This window comes from Schistocerca piceifrons, chromosome 4, assembly GCF_021461385.2.
Source record: "Schistocerca piceifrons isolate TAMUIC-IGC-003096 chromosome 4, iqSchPice1.1, whole genome shotgun sequence".
Classification (NCBI taxonomy): domain Eukaryota; kingdom Metazoa; phylum Arthropoda; class Insecta; order Orthoptera; family Acrididae; genus Schistocerca; species Schistocerca piceifrons.
The window spans coordinates 750,330,824-750,350,717 of NC_060141.1; the positions used below are offsets into that span (position 1 = coordinate 750,330,824).

General features: G+C 36.9%; 2 protein-coding genes across 2 annotated transcripts in view; both read left to right on the top strand.

The window, feature by feature from the left end:
• Window positions 1-15,126: 15,126 nt before the first annotated feature.
• LOC124796149 lies at window positions 15,127-16,038 on the top strand. The gene has a single exon (XM_047260240.1). It carries the CDS (start codon window positions 15,127-15,129, stop codon window positions 16,036-16,038), a length of 912 nt encoding a protein of 303 aa, XP_047116196.1.
• Window positions 16,039-17,388: 1,350 nt separating this feature from the next.
• Window positions 17,389-19,894, top strand: part of LOC124795075 (39S ribosomal protein L54, mitochondrial) — a 28,352-nt gene continuing 25,846 nt past the window's right edge. The window contains exon 1 of the mRNA XM_047258887.1: window positions 17,389-17,587. Coding sequence (XP_047114843.1) covers window positions 17,506-17,587 — 82 coding nt within the window. The 5' untranslated portion in view covers window positions 17,389-17,505. The remainder of the gene's footprint in view (window positions 17,588-19,894) is intronic.

Below are 19,894 nucleotides of genomic sequence, written 5' to 3' on the forward strand. Positions count from 1 at the left end.
ATATTCAAAGGTGATTTTTTTATTTTTATTTTATTTTGTTTTATTTTAGAGGCTGCATTGGACTGGTTCAGGAAATTAACTTCTCTCATCTCCTGTAAGCATGAAGAGAATCGATGAGGATGACATTGTAAGATCCTGTTAGATGAATATCGCGTCTATGCCAACCCCACGTGGGATAAGATATTTTCGAAATTCGAACTGAAAATGTTGGTGACTTAAGCGAATGAAACTGAAATTAGAATGGACTCTAGGTAGTCTGACTTCCCACTAATCCCCTCAAAGGAGTACCAGCTGCGCCTGGGAAGCTAAAAAGTGAAAGTCGCACAGAGAACTCTTTTGATGAATTAATTAATTTTAAAAATTGTTAACAAGTCATAGAATATATAATTATCGATTTATACAAACACAACGTTAATTGTGAAAGCTGACATAGAAATTATGGGCACTTTGTTTTCAGTGTCAAGGATTAACAAATCAAAAAACGAATTCCTGTGAATCTAGGCTTCTTGTTGTAACTTTAATAAGTAACTTTAACGTAGTTATAAATTACTGGTCTTGGACGTTGAACTGTATACACAAAGAACTGGGAGTGGAGATTTCGAGAAAGGTTTGAAATTGTCCAAGAGAAGATAAAAATATTGACTGAAAGGAGTACAGCTCGTCACTGAACGAAGAATGGTGGAAGTGGGACGAGCAACAAGTGACAGCATACAAAAGAATGAGACTGGCTCAACGAGACCAAGGAGGGAACAAGGAAATGGAACGGCCAGTGAAAAAAAAAAAAAAAAAGGGTCGAGGTGCTGACGAGACCGGCAGGAAGGATATGGTGAACAACCTTCGTGTTATCTGACAAAACTAGTAAGGAAACATGAGCGAAAAGATTTTTCCAAGTTCGAACAGCCAACGTTGCTCAATCACGCTGAAGTTTCGCCAGCGGCGTAAACATTTCAACACCGCTACTGGGCCAGGAAGACAGCCACCTTGACATTCTCAAGTAGACCGAGAGCAACTCAGCAGAAAATACTTAGAATACTACAGATCGAACCGCCTTCGTTACTCCCGTAATATTACATAAGTGATACTAACTAGGGGAGGCCACGACGTTGGGATCACAGATTTACTTCAAACTTTGTACACCTTTAAAACAACATAATGTGCAAGTAGCCAGATGCACTACTCTGGTAATTCCGAGAAAATAGCAAGAGAAGTTTTACGAGTCTGTTATGTAACTGACATACACTGAAGCGCCAAAAATCTGATATAGGTATGGAGACAACCTCATGAATCCATGGACGCTGCATGTCTGCAGGGGAATGTTCGATCTGCTGGAGACTCTGTAATGGTGCAGGGCAAGTGCAGTTGGAGTGATATGGGACCCCTGATACGTCTAGATACGACTCTGACAGCTGACACGCACGTAAGTATCCTGTCTGATCACCTGCTTCCATTCATGTCCTTTGTGCATTCTGACGGAGTTGGACAACTCCTGCAGGACAATACGACACCTCGCACGTCCAGAATTGCTATAAAGTGGCTCCAGGAACACTCTTCTGAGTTTAAATACTTCCGCTGGCCACCAAACTCCCCCGACATGAACATTATCGAGCATATCTGGGATGCCTTGCAACGCGCTGTTATCTCCATCACCTCGTACTCTTACAGATTTATGGACTGCCCTGCAGGATTTATGGTGTCAATTCCCTCCAACGCTACTTCAGACATTAGTAGTGTCCATGCACGTCGTGTTGCCGGACTTCCGCATGCTCGCAGGGGTCCTACACGATATTAGGCAAGTGTACCAGTTTCTTTGGCTGTTAAGTGTATATGTGCGAAATATTGGCTACGAGAAGTCATGGTGGTCAAGTGGACGCCAGCGCGGTGGCTCAGCGTGCTCAGTCAGAGGGTTAGCTGCACTCTGTAATAGAAAGAAAACTGGGTGAATGAACCAACGATGAACTCGAACAGGTGTCATGGGACTTCCGCCTCGTACAAATACAACGAACAAAATATAAAATAAATGTGGTTAGCGTCCGCACTTTGCAGAAGGTCGTGGCCAAGACGACGGTTCCAATCCCGCTAACATTGATTTTTTAAATCGACACTATTTTCATCATTGGTCACATTATTTAATTCATATGAAATTGAGAGATAATATAATGAAAATAAAATCACATGATTTTAGTGAAGTTGTAGTGAATTTCATATGTTATTTGACTATTTACTATTTTTAATTAAATTTTCAAGAACGAGGAACAGGCTTGGAAAGCCCAATTGAAACCTCTATAAATAATGATGCGAATCACGTTATTCAGTAGTACAGTAATTCACAATGTTCACAATATACGAGACCACAAGAATAACGTACAATTACTCTTTGGATGTGACGAAAAAAGTATAGTCTAGAAGTTAAGATTGAGCAGGAGTCGACCCCGTGTCTTACACACGTTCGTCTTATGAAACTAGGATGCTAACCACTTGACCAGCACGACCCCTAACGCACTGCACCTAGGCATAGGTACATAAGGCACATAATAAATGTGTAAAACTTCTCTTGAGATTGTCTAGGAATTGCCAGAGTAGTGCACCTTACTACTTACACATTATGTCGTTTTAATGGCCTACTAGAGGTGTACAAAATTTTAAGTAAATCTGTGATTCCAATGTCGTGGCCTCTCCTTGCAAGTAGGACACAACGATGTCTACCAGGAGTTTGACTAAGCAGTAAAGACCCTGTAAGAAATTCGCTAAGCAAATGTAGTGCAACTGAAGATCACTGATGACTCAGGAAGAGCAGAATCAGCTTGATCATTACGAATGACATCGTAGAGCAGAGTCTCTCCTTGGCGACACAAACACTCCACACCCCACTACCTTTTGGCACTCGACTGGGAGGATTTTGATGGTGTTCATGTTGTTTGCACTCTATTCGCTGGATATGGTGTGGGAGCTTACTGTGTATGAGACTGTTCTAGTGTTGGTCTTGCACTTGCTGTCCTATAAGACAGTCAGCGACCCAAAGTCATAACTGATGGAGTCCGGCATCCAGTACTGATGACAGCACACCAGCCAGTGCATGACGGCTAGTTCGAGGGTCTACTGACATTACTCCAGTCCAGGGCAGAAGCTGCTCTAAACTCCAGCCTAGTGTACTGGTCCAGGTTGAGCATTCAGCATGACTACATGGCATCTGACATTGCAGTCCACTTGAGGGGACAACGTGGGCAGTGGTCTGGGAGGAACTCAATACTCCCCAAAAGGGCATGTGAATGAAAACACACATGTCATAGTCACCATTACCTCCAAGCAGTTATTGGCTTCGCACATAGATACAACTGGAGGTCATCAGCACACATGGTATTTGCACTGGGACAAAACTTATGACACCTCATTGCAATGCAGTGAAAAGAGTATATGACCTAATACTGAACCCTGAGGGATGTCTGATACTATCTGCATTCATTGCTACTTTATGGTGCCAGACATAACGCACTGCTGGCGAAACATGAGGTATGAGCGAAACCATTGCACTGCATATCCCAAGAAATGTAGATCCATGAGATTGGCAAGAAACACGTCGAAGTTAACAGTATCAAAGGCTTAGCTGAACTCTAAGAAGCATATGATAGTTGCCTCTTGTGCATCCACAGGAAGTTTCAAGTCACCTGTTACCTATATTAAGGTGGAAGTGGTGCTGCGATGCTTACAGAAACCTGATTGGTATTTGTCTAGGTCATTTTTGGCTATCTTGCTCCGTGAACTTTCCCGGTGTAATAATTGATTGTTAGCTGGTCGTGGACTATGTATTCTAAGGCTTGGACAGTGCAGGATGAATGCAAATAGGTTAGTAATCAGAGGGTTATGTCCCAACATCCTTTTCAGGTAGTGGCTTAACTATTCCCTGTTTTGTGGCCTCAGGGACTTGTGGTTAAGGACTGGTTGAAGATTTTTGTTATAGTTTGCAATAGTGAGTCAATAATAAGCTTCATCATTTGGACAGAGATGTCATTGTGTCGAACACATGCTGATCTGATACTGCATGATGGCTTTTTGGACGTTATTGCAAGTAACATGCCTTAGATAGAAGTTTTTGTAGCTACAGTCGTTTACTGCCACGAAGTAATCAATGAGTCTCTGTTTTGTTTGTGGGTCAGTTGTGATTGTATGTACTGCAAAGTGCTATACCAACACCAAGCAGAATTTTCCACAGGACAGTCGGTTGTCGATTCATGTATGGGTATGCCTGCGTTTTGCACTTGTCACAGTTTTACTGCCTCTATTCCGATTCTGCTTGTAAGCAAAATGATTTTCCGGCGTAGGGCGGTCTGTATGCCCGATATGCATCGTCTCTGAGATTCGTGAGTTGTTTTAGTTCTTCAGTCAGCCAAGGTGCTAGTTTCCTTCTTAATTTTCCGGTCCTTAAGGAAGCATATTATTTTATCATTTGAATCGATGGCTGGCAGAAGGTGGTATGTTAAATTTTCCCGATATCGCATTTTCAGGGCGTATTGTCAATTTGTGCTAGTTTTAGGAGACACCGTTAGATGGCTGTGAGGCATGCAGAAGTAGCGACTGTCCAATGGAAAAATGTGGTATGTAGCTGAGACAGGTTTGATTCAGAGTCAGTGCACAGGTCTTTGGCATTGTGGCGTGCAGCTGAATCGCTTGAATATTACTGCCAGTGATCGGGCAGAAAAGGGCTGTAAATATATTAGAGTGAAAAGGTAAGAAGCGTAAAAAGTACTCCTGCATGACATTACTATTATATTTCGACCCTAAAATGTTTATATACAGGAGAATATTTTGAAAATCATCATAGATTTAAATCTTAATGTTTCTGAATTGCACATATCTCAACAGAGCTTTATAATATGAGCAGATTGGTTGATCCTCTGTTCCAGGCTACAGCCTGTAAGTCATCATGCAGAAAATACTGCAACTACTTAAACATGGATTTTGTTACTGATAGGTATAACAAATTTTACCAGCTATCATATGACGAACAGTCATTAGTTCTTCTGAAATACATTGGTATAGACTGAGCATGTGAGAAGGGGTTCAGAAAAAACAAAAACGACAAACGAGTTTGTTTAAAGACTCTTTGTAATAGTTTTGTTATAAGCCAACGGCAAGTGAAGGATCTCAATAGAAAATTAAGAATGGAGATACAGCTGCCAAAGGCAGAAGATAATACATACGCGATTTTGAAATGGTAACTGTGTTGTGGTATGAATCTTCATCGCTTCCTACAAATGGCAACATTCACTAAGTGCAGTTGAATAATGTAGCCACTGGAACACTCCCCACGCCTTGTAACATGGCACAAACACGCTTCCTGTGAAATCACGAAATTCGACATACCACATTCTTCCAGTCATCCATTCATATAACTGTGTAAGTCTATTGGTAGATCCATGAATTTTTTTTCGTTTATATCTGTGAAGAGAATAGAGGACGTCCCCAAAACTATTTCTTGCACTTCAATTAAATTATAGCATCTGAAATCTCAGAATGTATTCGCTAGTGGTTTCTTTCTGTGACGTTCTAGCGAGTACATCATGATAACTATGTCTTGGGCAGACATGCCAGGTGCAGACAGTTGAGAGGTACGAATCGCTCTGTTTCGCGATTTCACTGCAAATGTACCTACGATGGTGTGACTACCTTTTATATGGTGGATAGAAACAAGCTGAAGTAGCGACACATTTGAAGTAGGAAGTAGCTTCATAAATTTCACATTGGACGACTATTGCATAGAACATTTATGTTAGTGTCACCAATTGTAATTTTTTGCTGATGTTTCGAATTTAGACTTGAAAATAGTTCTCAAGCAAACAAACCTGCCTACTTTAGAAGATTTATAGAGGTCATGTACAGGCACTTTCAATTAAGGGATTTGATCTACATGAATATATATTCCCAAATGTTTATCTTCATTGCTGTTTGATATTGTAGCACAGCAGGTGATGAGTCAGAGCATATGTACACCCTGTATCCTACCCCCTCTCTTCATTAGCAATGAAGTAAAGTTAACACAGTACTTAAGTTAACTATAATCTACAATCTATATTACTATACATGGTACTTGACAATTTCTGCTCTATGATGCTTTCAGTTCAGATGTGTAGCGCATTCACGTCTGCCAAGGGAAAGAGAAAAGTCACGAAATTTGCTTTTCCTCGTATGCAATTGGGTAGACAAGATCACATACATTACTTTTGTGGGCTTGTATGCAAATTGCAATTTACGAGACACCCATAGAGGTAGAGAAAGATCTGCTGACAACGAGTTCTAGCTGTTGTACAAGATACTAAAGAGACATCTGGTGGGATGAAGAGTGTGACCCAGAAAAAGCTTCGAAGGGAAAATGTCTGTAACAACATACACGGTTGCCACATCAAACTGCTGGTGTAATGCATCAGTACTGCTCCGTATGTACAGTATCCTGGGTTCTTTTTTATTTTGAAATAATGCAAACATGTACTACTGAACTATTAATACATAGAAATGTGCTTAAATGACAAATGGGTCTTCTGTTACCTGATTATTGTACTGGATCACGCATAATTCAATTCCTCAAGTGGAAGTGGATGAGTTAAACATTCGAATTGATACTGTCATACAACAGCAACAGTACATTTTTGGACATGGGTTCCTATTCAAAATATTATGTTCTCTCTCTCCACCACAAGTCCTAGAAGTTTGTAATTGGAAATTTCGAACATCCTATACAAAGACAAGCCATAGTTTAAAGGAATTATTAAAAAACGTTGAAAAGTTCTTGACGCATTTACTATGAATTTCTACACAATGCTCTAATAAATTTTCGGGCACAAATTGGCTATATATATATATATATATATATATATATATATATATATATATTTATATATTCTGTTTATATTATATATATACAAGGATTCTTGCTAAAAGCCTCTTCCATTCGTATTACATATATATCTTCTGTTTGTATTCTATATACACATAGATTTTTTGCTCAAAAGCTCTTTCATTGATACATAATATAAACAGAAGAGGTTTTCAGCAAAAATCTTAGAAAGTTCTTGACCAGTTTATTCCAAATTTTTATATGATATTCCAGTAAACATTTGGACACATGCAGGCTACAGTTTTTTAGCATATACAGTACACAACTATATGTATACAGTATATCTGTGTATAAATAAAAACAAGTTCTAGTTTTAAGGTTGTTACCAAAAATCTCAAAAAGTTCTAGACTGACTTTATATATATATATATATATATATATATATATATATATATATATATAGAGAGAGAGAGAGAGAGAGAGAGAGAGAGAGAGAGAGAGAGAGAGAGAGAGAGAGAGAGAGAGAGGGAGAGGAGAGAGAGAGAGAGAGAGAGAGAGAGAGAGAGAGAGAGAGAGAGAGAGAGAGACAGAGAGAGAGAGAGAGAGTATATCTGTCTGAATGTTTACTAGGGTATCGTGTAAAAATTTGAAGCAAATTGGTGAAGACCTTTTCAAGGTATATACATATAGTAATTTGAAGTAAACTGATAAAGAACTTTTCAAGGTTTTTAAACTATATATATGTGTGTGTGTCTGTGTGTGTGTGTGTGTGTGTGTGTGTGTGTGTGTGTGTGTGTGTGTGTCTGTGTGTGTGTGTGTGTGTGTGTGTGTGTGTGTGTGGGGGGGGGGGGGGGGGGGGGGGGGGGTCAAAGATTTTTAGTAAAATATCCTGAAAAGTTCTTTACCATTTACTTCTAATTTTTATGTGATACTCCGAGTATACATATTATATAAATAGGCAATATTGTTGACAAAAATCTCGAAAAATTCTTACTAAGTTACTTCAAACTGTTGTACGATATTCTGATGAATGCTCAAATGAACAAAGGCTATTTACTTTTTAATATATAGACATGCATACATATATATAGAGAGGAAACATTGTTATCAATAATCTTGAAAAATCTTGACTGATTTACTTCAGACTTCTATGTGATAATTATTGAACTTCCAGGTGGACATAGGCTATATACATTTTTAAAGCAATACATGATATATAAAGGGAAACATTACAAAAAATTTAGAAAATTTCATAGCCAATTTACTTCCAATTTATAGATGATAATCTAATGAACATTCAGACAACAAACTATAATAACATCCAGATGTAAAAATGCTATATTTGTTAATGTATACAATATAACACTATATATTTAATATGCAAAGGGAAAATGTTGTTACCAAAAATGTCGAAATGTTCTCGAATGATTTACTTTCAAATTTTTACACAATAATCTAATGAACATTCAGACATAGGCTATATATGTTTAATATAACAATGTATATGTAACATATGGGGAGGGAATGTTGCTACTAGAAATCTTGAGAAGTTCTTGACCAATTCCTTTTACATTTTTACACAATATGCTAGTGAAAATTCAGATGTAAGTAGGCTATTTGCTTTTAATTTACAAGTACATATATAATACATACATGAGAAACATTGATACCAGAATTCTCCAAATGTTCTTGACAAATTTCCTTCAAGTTTTTACACAGTACTCTAATAGACATTCAGACAGTCATGGGTGACATATTTTTTAAACAACAGTGTACAGACTTACTTTTAATGCCTCTGAGAAAGAAAATCCTGTGCTGTTCTCTGCTGTGAATATGTACGTTTCTGTTTTCTTTCTCATGGTCAGAAAAATTGTTTCTCCCATACTATATTTTTCTGATTATATATATATATATATATATATATATATCACAACAATGTCTAATTTTGTTAGTTTCCTCACATTCGATTTTCACACAAAACGGGAAAGTTGCTTATGTGAACTTTGGGATTATGATTAGAATTGTGTTACAGAGCGCGTATTTCCAATGACAATAAAGAAGCCCTTGTAAAAAAGAACCTACTAAAACATAAAAAACTAAGTGAAATTCAGATTGCAGAACTGATTAGTTTTGAAGTACAATTACTTCATGTTCAATGGGAAAATGTATATACAACCAGAAGGTTTAGCAATAGGTAGTCCCCTCGCTGGTATTTTGGCAGATATTTTCATCAATGCTCTGGAAATAATGTTCTTCAATTCAAGTTCAGAATAATGCCACAAAATCCGTTATTATGCACGCTATGTTGACGACATTATCATTGCTTTTGATGGTACTGATAATGAGTTAGAGCTTCTCTTCAATACCGTCAATGGTTCACATGAAAAAATTTCCTTCACAAAAGAACTTCAGAACGAAAAAGTTGAACTTAACTATCTTGATTTAACAATTTCTATACAGAATAGTTCCTTCAACTTCAACATTTTCCGTAAGGAAACATATTCAGAGATAATGTCATCTCTGCTGACTCAACTCATCCAAAAGCTCACAAACTGGCGTTTTTTCCACTCTGCCATTCACCGTATGGTAACTACTCCTTTATCACCTGCCGATCAACAAAAAGAATTGAATGTCATCAAAGCGATTGTGGTTAACAATGGGTACAATCAGAATATGATTGATTACATGTTCAGTAAGAAAACTTCCCAAAACTGTTCGACTTTGAGCAACAACCTCCCCACTGACAGCAAAGAAGCTAAAAAATTTATTTATATTCCTTTCTTGGGCAATATATCATATAGGATAAAACGTCTTCTAATGAAACACTATAACTGTAACGTCTCCTTCACTACAGACAACAGTTTAAAGAGAAATCTTGTACATTCAGTAGAGATCGCTGGCGATTGGTTTACCAACTCAGGGGTTTACAAACTAACCTGCAACAACTGTCCTTCATATTATATTGGTCAAACAGGCAGAGCTCTGAAAACAAGATATAAAGAATACCTATTAGGTAAAAAAGACGCGAATATACACAATTCAACTTTTGCTGAACATCTCCTGATAGCCAGTCATACGCCAAAACATTTAGAAGACACTGTTATCCTACACAAAGAAGACAAAGGGTGTAGATTAGATCTGTGGGAAGAGTTACAAATTTTCAAACATCTTGAGCTCAAGGACGGTAATATACTGAACGACCAGTTGAACCTTGCTTGTAGACAATTTTTCGAAGGCTTTAAACCTGTACTGTTTATGGTATAACATTAATGCTGGTAACATTAGTGGTTTATTTCCTCAGGAAGCTATAATGCACTTTCAGTGCTTTACGCTCACTACCCCTTATGTAATGGTGGTTTTTCACGATGTCTGTTGCTACTACATCCGCCCTTATGTGATTTTGCCTGGCTCAAAAAATTTTGTTTTTCCTGTGAATGTGTATTAACAGGATCATGTATCAGTGTTCGCAGTTCTTTCTTGACAAGAGCCATTATTGTCAATTTTAAAGTTCTGACATGTATACCGTTTGTGGGCTTCACTAATATAGTAATGTAATTTTTTATATTTTTGCTGTATATGCCACGCGGTGCAAGTTTCTCGGCGTAAGCACCACCTGCCTTTTCTTATGTGTAACTACATTATTTGTACCAATGCTCTAATACTGTTATAATGGGAGTGTTAATTTCCTTCCTTTTTTATTGTTACTCTACCTAAGGACGTTAGTAATACTGATAATTTACACGTGGCCTTTGTACTCCAATTAGCACAAGTTTCTTGGCACGAGCGTCACCTGTCCTGTTTTCAGAGTAATTACACTCGCCGGTCACACTCAGTCTGTTGTGAGCTCTGCAAGATCCATGAGCTATTTTATGTTAACATGACAAACCCTAATTCTAGGGCTATATTTTATTTTTGACACATGGATCTATGCTGAGAATTGTAAAAATGGCGATGGTATATTAGGCCTTACTAATGTAAAATTGTAAGTACCGGTCGTCGTTATCATACTTCTGTAATGCAAGAGTTCTCTAATTTGTTTTAAAATTTACTTTTGGCTTATAAGTTTCATACTTCATGTAAGCTATGATGTTCATCGCCCTTAGGTTACCTTCTGAAGAAGACAAATTTATATTTGTCGAAACCTAGGTAAAGAATTTCTGTATCCATTGCAACTGGTCGGCTGTTAATAATTTCATTACTAAATTGTCAGTCATGTTGCCTTTGTTGGCTCAGTTTGTAATACCACCCAATGAATGTTCGATGTCTGCTTAATCATTCCTCCCCCTTATCATACAGGATAAAAACTTTTAATCTTGCAGTGGCCGGCATACAATCAGGAAATTTCCATCCTATTCTCACACTGTTACTATTTGTTATACTTCATACCACAGGGTGTGGCTCCCTAGTTTATCACTTCAAGTGTTTGTCTATTTCTAATTCTGTCAAGGAAAGGGCCACCCAACAAACCCGACTATTTGTGACAGGAATGCCAGTGCTTTACTCAAGGACCGCTGGCTGGTTATGACTCAGTAGCGTCCCTCTTGTTCTCTGTCAGAATTTAAATGGGGCAGCCCTTTCTGAGCGAAGCAAACACTACATTTATGCCATCCCTAGAATGCACTGTCTTACGCCCTACACAGCTTTCTAACATAATATATATATATAATATATATATATATATATATATATATATTTATAAATGTAATTACTTTTGCTTCAAAAGCGAATGTGTAGAATTTTCTTGCTATTTGTGGCTCATGCTGGCAACGATTGTGGACTTGGTTTGTTCCATGTTGGGAAAGAGTTTTATTGAACTTGTTCTCTTGATATCATATATGTGTCATTTTTCCTTCAGCTACAGTTGTGCTAGCTTATCTGCTATGTCAAATATTGTAAGTATTGCATTCCACACATGTTCCCAATGTTCCACATTCACTGATTCCACTGAAAGTGTAGTGAATAAAACTTCACGTATTAAAAGGAGAAATACGACACTTTTTAGAGAATATAGGGTCTTCTGCTGTAAACTAGTAGTTTTTTGCTCTTAAAGAACACCATACTCTCCAGTAAATATATGTAGGTTACAAGAAAATCATAAATAAACTGTTCATTCACTCATCATTTTGTGTACAGAGAGTAATACATGATATGGGACAAGTCATTATAGTAGTAAAACATTTAAAAATATATAACACCAAATGAAATACAACTAGACTTACACAGTTGTATGATAATTATAGATTACAAGATATGGCATTAGTATACTTGCAGGTTGTTCAAAATAAAGGTCAACTAGGCCTAAGTAAAATTAAAACTTGAGGATACATTTAAAATCAGATTAAGTACAGATAAGCATTACATAATTTATAGAATAGTTAAGATTTACTAGATAAATATAATAAGTACATACAAGTAGATCAATTTTTAACCGTCAGTTAGACCTTATTTAAGTTAAAATTTTGAAGATAAATTATGGTACAGAATGATAAGTGAGTAAATATATTACATAGAAAAATCACATTCAAAATATTCATGCAAGTTATAAAAAGAGTATTTGAATAATGTTGATTTAAGCCTTATTTTAAAATATGATGGATTGTTGTTGTTTCTTTATGTTTGGTGGTAGATGATTATAAAGCTTAATTCCCATGCATTTTACACTTTCAGCATATAATTTAGTGGAATCGCGGAACTGTGTCAGCAAGTATTTCCCTCTAGTGTCATGCTGGTCATAGTCCAGATTCTGCTTCAGGCTGCCAATATTTAGCTTGTTAAAACTTATGTACTGGCATGGAAGTGGAAGAACACCTAGTTTTCAGAATAGTTGTTTGCATGAGTCTCTCTGGTTTTTAAATAACATTATCCTCACAGCTTTATTTTGGGGCTTAAGTATTTTATTGGACTCAGAACTGTGGCCCCAGGATGTGAGGCCATATGTTAGGATTGAGTGAAAAGGAGCATGGTACACTGATGTTAGGATTTTTATACTCATCACTTCCCTAACTGACAGAAGCATAAAACATAATTTACTTGGTTTGGTAGCTAAGCTGTCAGTGTGCCTTTTCCTACTTAGAGTGTCACAGATAGATATTCCAAGGAATTTAGTTACATTTTCCTGTTCAGTACTGTTTCCACCTATTTGTATAGCTGGGACAGTGGGGCTAATGTTCTGAACCATATGAGATGTTACACCTACAGTCTTTTTTGGATTAAGAAGTAGCCTATTAGCTGTAAGCCATGAACTCAGTAGAGCTGTACATTGGTTGACTGCAGCTTCAGTGTGATCTTCTGAGTCATATATCAGAATACTGGTGCCATTGGCAAAAAGGAAGGTATTGCAAATTGGTAGGTGAAGAGGAAGATCATTAATGAACAGGAGAAACAGGATCAGGCTTAAAACTGATCCTTGAGGGACACTATGTTTTACAGTTTGCATATGAAACAGCGGATTTTCCTGATGGACTGATCTCATATAACTGCACATACTGTTTTCTGTTTATTAGATAGCCTGCAAACCAATTGTAGGCAGCGCCCCATATATCATAGTTATATAGGTTTTGCAATAGTATTCTGTGCTCTTTTGAGCTGGAGAAAGGATACTATACTTATTCAGAAATGATTTTAGTCTGTCAGCCACTTACATACTCAAATATATTTCTAAATACAGAGAGGACTGCTATTGGCCAATAATTATTGGGATCTTATTTAGAGTCTTTTTTGTGTATCGGTACAATTTTTGCTATTTTAAGTAATTTAGGGAATATGCCTTCCAAAAATACCTGAACATCTGTGAACAAGTAAACAAGGGATCTCATCTTGTCCAGCAGAAGGAATCTTTTTCATTTTTGACCAATTGTATTTTCGATTTCTGCTTCTGAGGTTGGTGATAAGAATAATGAAGCTGTAGAGTTGCTAGGAGTTGATAGGCTGCAATTCATTCCCTTGCAAATATGCAACTCTCCCCACCTTTGTAAATTTTTCTTGTCTATTAATGTGAATTGTAAGAGCACTATACTTTCGATTTCTTGTGCTTCCATTAAGTGTCAGTTTTACATAGAATTTTTGCATCTGTATTTTCACTTACATAACTTAATAACACTTCTTGTTCACACGTTTTACTTTCAAGACCCTGTACAATATGAAAGTAAATTTTTGAAAGAAAGTCTTTACATTTAGGTTGTTCATTAATTACATCTAGGTGATTCCGTTTCTTTTATCAACAGTTGGGACTACTTTGGCAGTTACATTGAAATAAACTGTTCTGTAATGTAGCGGCTCACACCTCCTAGGGTCTTTAGGAAACCTAAAAATAGATAATTGTGGTATGTCTCCTTCTTACTGTTGCCTCATTGTGTTACGCTATGGACGCTGCCGTTTGTAAAAACTATTCTACAGACCAATACAAACAATTAGGATTCGATTTTGCCTTCACAAGATGTAACCGAATTCACTAATATAACTTCCTGTTCGCTTGGTGCGCTGTTGCGGCAGTGGGTATACCACAAAGAGATGGTGTGTCGCGACTTTTATGTTAGACTGTGATTTAAAATGTATTATGAAATGTTTTGGCGTTCCATTCTGTTCCGTTAAGTTTGATCGACCTTAAGAGAGAGCAGTGTATCGGTATGTTCGTCTCTAAAAACAACCGTTAAGTCGTTGTTTCGCAAAACACGTCTGAGTGTCTGAAAATCTAATTTTTAAGTATTTGTTTTTGTTAATCCTTTCCAACCCAGTGATGTCATATGGCATCATCATATTTAACTTTTTCCCAAGGCCAAACTATTTGTCCAAAGATTATAAACAACTGTGCAGGGCTTTATAACGTTCATTGTTCTTAGGTTGGCTACCGTGAATTCGCTAAAACAGAGAGCACCAGGCAACAATGCCTTGACAAAAGTATTGTTGCATGGTGTCTACGGTACAGTGCACCCAGCTGGACTTTCAAAAAATTATATCAACGTAAAGGAAGCAAACTAATATAAAAGTTGCACTAATAAATTATTGTTGAAAGTGTAAATTAACTGGTAAACACTTTGAAAATAATGCTAGTTACGATAATTTTCTGCTTGGAAGTCACAAACATGTGTGATTCCATTTGGCATCATTGGGCATTTGTTATGTTACCAAATGTAGTACATGAAATAACTTCGACTAAAGTTTACCATAAAGTGTAACTCTAATATTTTCAATTTTCTTTTGAAGCTTTATTATACTAACCAATATTAATATGTTACAATTTTTTTGATATAATTTACCAGTTTTTTGCTGCTTTAGTGAAAAATTCCTGGTTTGTTTACCAGATGATTCGCAATCATAAATCATTATCAGAAGAAAAAATATTGTTGCTTCTCGAAGGTGATTTATCTGATTTGGACCTTGATACGTCTGATGTGGAGGAAGAGATTGAAAATGCTCGGCAGCAGGACCCTACTACACTGGATATACAGTTTCTTCAAGGAATGGACCTTGATATGGTTGAAATTCTGGACCCTCAAGCCAATGATGAAGATGATGTTCCCTTAGCTTCAAGATTACTTGCTGAGCAAAACCTTGCACCAAGTCATTCAGCTCAGAAAATTCAGTGTGATACAAACTGGGATCTTCGGTGGAGAATGAAGGACATTGAAGAAGTGGACACATCATGTAATGCAGTATTTTCTGACCCTCCAGGAGATGAACTGACACCTTTGCAGTATTTCAGAACAATGTGTAGTGATGACATTATCCAGAGCCTAGTCGAGCAATCTAATCTATACTGCACACAGAAAACATGTGCATCTTTAGATACAAATGTTCGTGAAATAGAAAAGTATATAGGGATAAACATCCTAGCAGGTGTTGTGAAAATGCCTAGTTACAGAATGTACTGGGCAGAGGCTACAAGATTTTCTCCATTAGCTGACTCAATGCCTAGAAATAGGTATGATAAGCTAAGAAATTATTTACATGTGAATGACAACACTAAAATGAAACAAAGAGAGGACCCTGATTATGGCAAGCTGTTCAAGGTGAGACCATTTGTTGACAAAATCAAACCAGGTTTTTCAATTATTGAACCTGAGGAATATCATTCAGTGGATGAATTAATCATTCCTTTCAAAGGTCATTCACCCCTGAAACAGTATGTAAAAAGCAAACGACACAAGTGGGGTACAAAAGTTTTTGCCCGTGCTGGTTCTAGTGGAATTGTGTACAATTTTAAAATATACTGAGGGAAAGGAACTGTACATAATGATACTGGTCTTGGTATAAGTGGTGATAATGTGATAAGGCTTGTGGTAGGACTGCCAAAATATACAAATTTTAAAGTGTTTACAGACAATTGGTTCTCCTCTTACAATCTTATTGTTGCCATGAAAAACTATGGCATTTTGGCTGTTGGAACTGTTAGACCCACAAGACTTCAAGGCTGCAGTCTAGAAGCAGACAGTGAGCTGAAAAAGCAGGGATGAGGATCATATGATTATCGAACTGAAACAGAAAGGAACATCATAGCAGTGAAGTGGTATGATAACAAGTCTATCGTTCTTGCATCATCATACGAAGGAGTAAGTCCAGTAGAACCAGTGAAACGCAGGTCAGTGGGACAACGAAAACATATTAATGTTCCAAGGCCAGACATTGTTAGAGAATATAACCGTTCGATGGGAGGAGTTGACCTGCACGACATGCTGGTTGCTTTGTATGGGAGTAATATTGATGTGAAAAGATTTAATCTAAGGATCGTATTCCACCTCCTTGACATGTGTCTTGTGAATGCGTGGCTCCTATACCGCCGACATTGCAGACAAAGAGGAATTACTAAACACATATCTCTGTTGATTTTTCGGTCTGATGTAGCTCATGGACTACTAAAAGCAGGAGACATTTTGGTAACAAGACGAGGACGGCCATCAGATGACAGTCCATCGCCTACAGTTGTGAAGAAACGAGCCCCATTGGTTCCCAGCCCAGTTGATGATGTAAGGTACGACAACATTGGACATTGGCCACAGCATGTAGAAAACAAACAGAGATGTAAATTGTGCATTACAGCATATTCTCGAACAAAATCCATCAAATGTAATACCAAAGACAGGAACTGTTTCTTAAATTTTCATGTAATGTAACAATCATGCTGTAAAAAAAACATAAAATTGTCCTGAAATGCAGGTTGCATTATTGTATGTACTAATTTTTCTTTAATAAACTGCATCAAATTGTGTAATTAAAATATTCATTCAAGTTCCAGTACCAAGCACTGTGACATCTCAACCACCTGACTGAAGGAAACAAATCCTGCCCAATGATGCCATATGGAGTCATCCCAAATTTTCCTCCAAAAACAAAAAAATAACAAAATTTCTTATAAATATATATTATTCCAATCATTATGTAGGGAAATACGCGAAAAAATATTTTTTCCCACAAGTAAATAAAAGTTGGGCTGGAAAGGGTTAAACATCAGGAGCTCGCGAATTTATTGTTTGTTTACATGTGGGAACCAAAGGTCTTATTGAGGGACATGCATGTGCAAGTTTTACATGCTTATGGAGACCAATCATACCATTTGTTTACAAACTAGTCAAAGATAATATTATAGGTTTGAATGTTATGAAACAGACCGGCAGTAGAACTACTGTGTCGAAGTTTTGCATGTATGAGAAAAGTTATATTTGGGGGCGTGAAAGACACAAAATATGAACATTTGTAGAAATATACTGCAGAGGAGATCATGTTTTTTAATCAACAATTTGATGTATTCCAAAAAAGCAGAGGCTGGTGAGTCAAGACTGTTTCAGTAAAAGCTTGGTACTGTATAAAAACTATGCAATATTGAGTAACCGTAGTAATAATTCTAACTCTAGTCACTCAAATGCTCCGTTAATTCTGCACTGATACTCTTCTTGCAACCCATTAATTTTTTTCTTACTTAGGTGAAAAATGATTGAGTACAGTAGATAACGGTTCTAAATGAGAAATGCATCGAACTTTGATTATTTTAATGTCACGTCTTAACGTTATGAAATGTCAACATAACCACATGATTTTCCCATTTGCTTATGATTTTGAATCGTTTCTTACAGAAAATGTAGGTGATAGCCTGCCTACTCACAATCTATCTGAGACACTTTTTTTCCGAATTGTTTCGCTCAGTTCGACCAATTCCGTCATGTTCTGACTTTCGTTTAGTCGTAACTCACGCCTTCTCTTCATTACTTGCAATTTTCATATTACGATAAACCATTTTATGTTTTTGTAAACGTTTTTTTTGTGAAATAATTCCTGTTATCCAATGTAGGAACAAATTTGATTGGATAAAGATTTAAACGTGCTACTACATTTGATCTGGTTTATGTCAGTATTCTGAGAAAATTATTGTAATCAGCATTTTTTTGATATGCTATCTCTTGCATTTTTCATTTTTAGCTTTGTGTATATTTTTGCTCTGGACCTTACTGTGCTATGACGACATGAAATTCTGAAGCGGTTTTAAGACTATCGCATTCTGCTTAATTTCTTTATTGTTTGGTAAGATATAGTTAATTTCGTTTTCTGTTTTATTGTACCTTTGCCAGTTACATTTTTTACATAATTTCTTCTGACAGAATGTGTGAAGGACAAATGTGTTTTTCCTCTATGCATATTCTATCAATTTACATGTAACCCCAGTTTTTTCTATTATCAATCTCCCAATGATTTCCCCAAAGAATTTTTATCAGTTCTGTAATGCAGATTTTGTGGCTTTATTGTGCCACTTTTGTTATTTATAATTAAAAGTAGGCACATTAAGAATAGAGTGAATGTAGACCTGTGGGTAAAATACAAATTCAACAAAAGTTTCTCTTTCTGACCTAACCTAGACCTCAGGCTACACTACTGAGCATTCTGTCACCACAACAAAGGTTTTGAGGGGAAGGCAGTGTCACACCAGGACAGTTCTTCTGCTTTGTCAGAATGTTCACACATCAGAATCTTGCTTCTTGAATGGTGTCATGGATATGACTTGCTATTCCGTCCAAGATTCCTTCAGTATGTGTAGTATTGTTATTGAATTTCTGTTTACACATACACCTTTATTTCCCATATGCTAATTTCCACTGTGGGAAAACATTTAGTATTAACTGAAGCATTCCATAGGTACCACACTGCCACTTACAGCCAGTCAACTTACAACCTAAATTAGAGGGCTGATGACACTGTAGTTTGGTCATTTGTACCCTAAACCAACCAAACAACTTAACTTAGACCTCAGGCTATGCTGCATATCAGTCTGTCACTGCAACTTAGATTCATAAAGTGAACATAGATGCAAAATAAATATTATCAGCATTCTATTCTCATCCTGTTTCCACACACATGACATCATATGGAATATCTTCATTAGGCCCTAGACTACTGGTAGCTTCATTTGACCCAACATTTGGATATTGTTTTTTTCCTTTTTTCCATCAATTTTTTGTTTCCTTAACTATGTCCCAGTTATCCCCTTCCAGCTCCATAACTTATCATCAGTTCGTAGTTCTGCAATTTATAGTTACTAAATTAACAGTAGCAGAAGCAGTTGGATTTCTAAGGTCTAAACTTGATGTAAAAATGTTCAGGTGTGGAAGTAGTTGTGCATGCACTGGGCCCTGAATTCATTGCCCTAGTTCCCTTAGTATGCTTACCCAATATTCTTTCACTCAGGCCACAATACTGACATCCCACGAGCCTTTAATCGGCAGTGGGGCGTTTCCTGAAGTTAGGTTATTGCCTTCGTATGTCAATAGTCAGGACAACTCTTTGGGCATACGATGGTGAGAGTGTATAATCGTGTGTTTGGTAACACAATATGAATGTCTGAAATAAAAGAAAGTTGCATGATCATCAATATGTGGCATCTGTTAATTTCTCTCTGCCCATTGCTTCTTTAATAATAATATATTTATTTATTTTCTGTTGAGAACATACAGCTGTGCACAGAAAGTTAGATATTATCAGGCAAATATCGGGCTGTGTTATGTGTAGTTGCATTTTGCACTGTTGGGTCCTAGTTGAACATGGGTCTAAAAGGCATTGGGGAGGATTCGCTGCTATATGGGGTTC

Bases quoted from the DNA above. Each gene is read 5' to 3' on its own strand.
- LOC124796149 (XM_047260240.1), top strand. From the start codon at position 15,127: ATGATTCGCAATCATAAATCATTATCAGAAGAAAAAATATTGTTGCTT.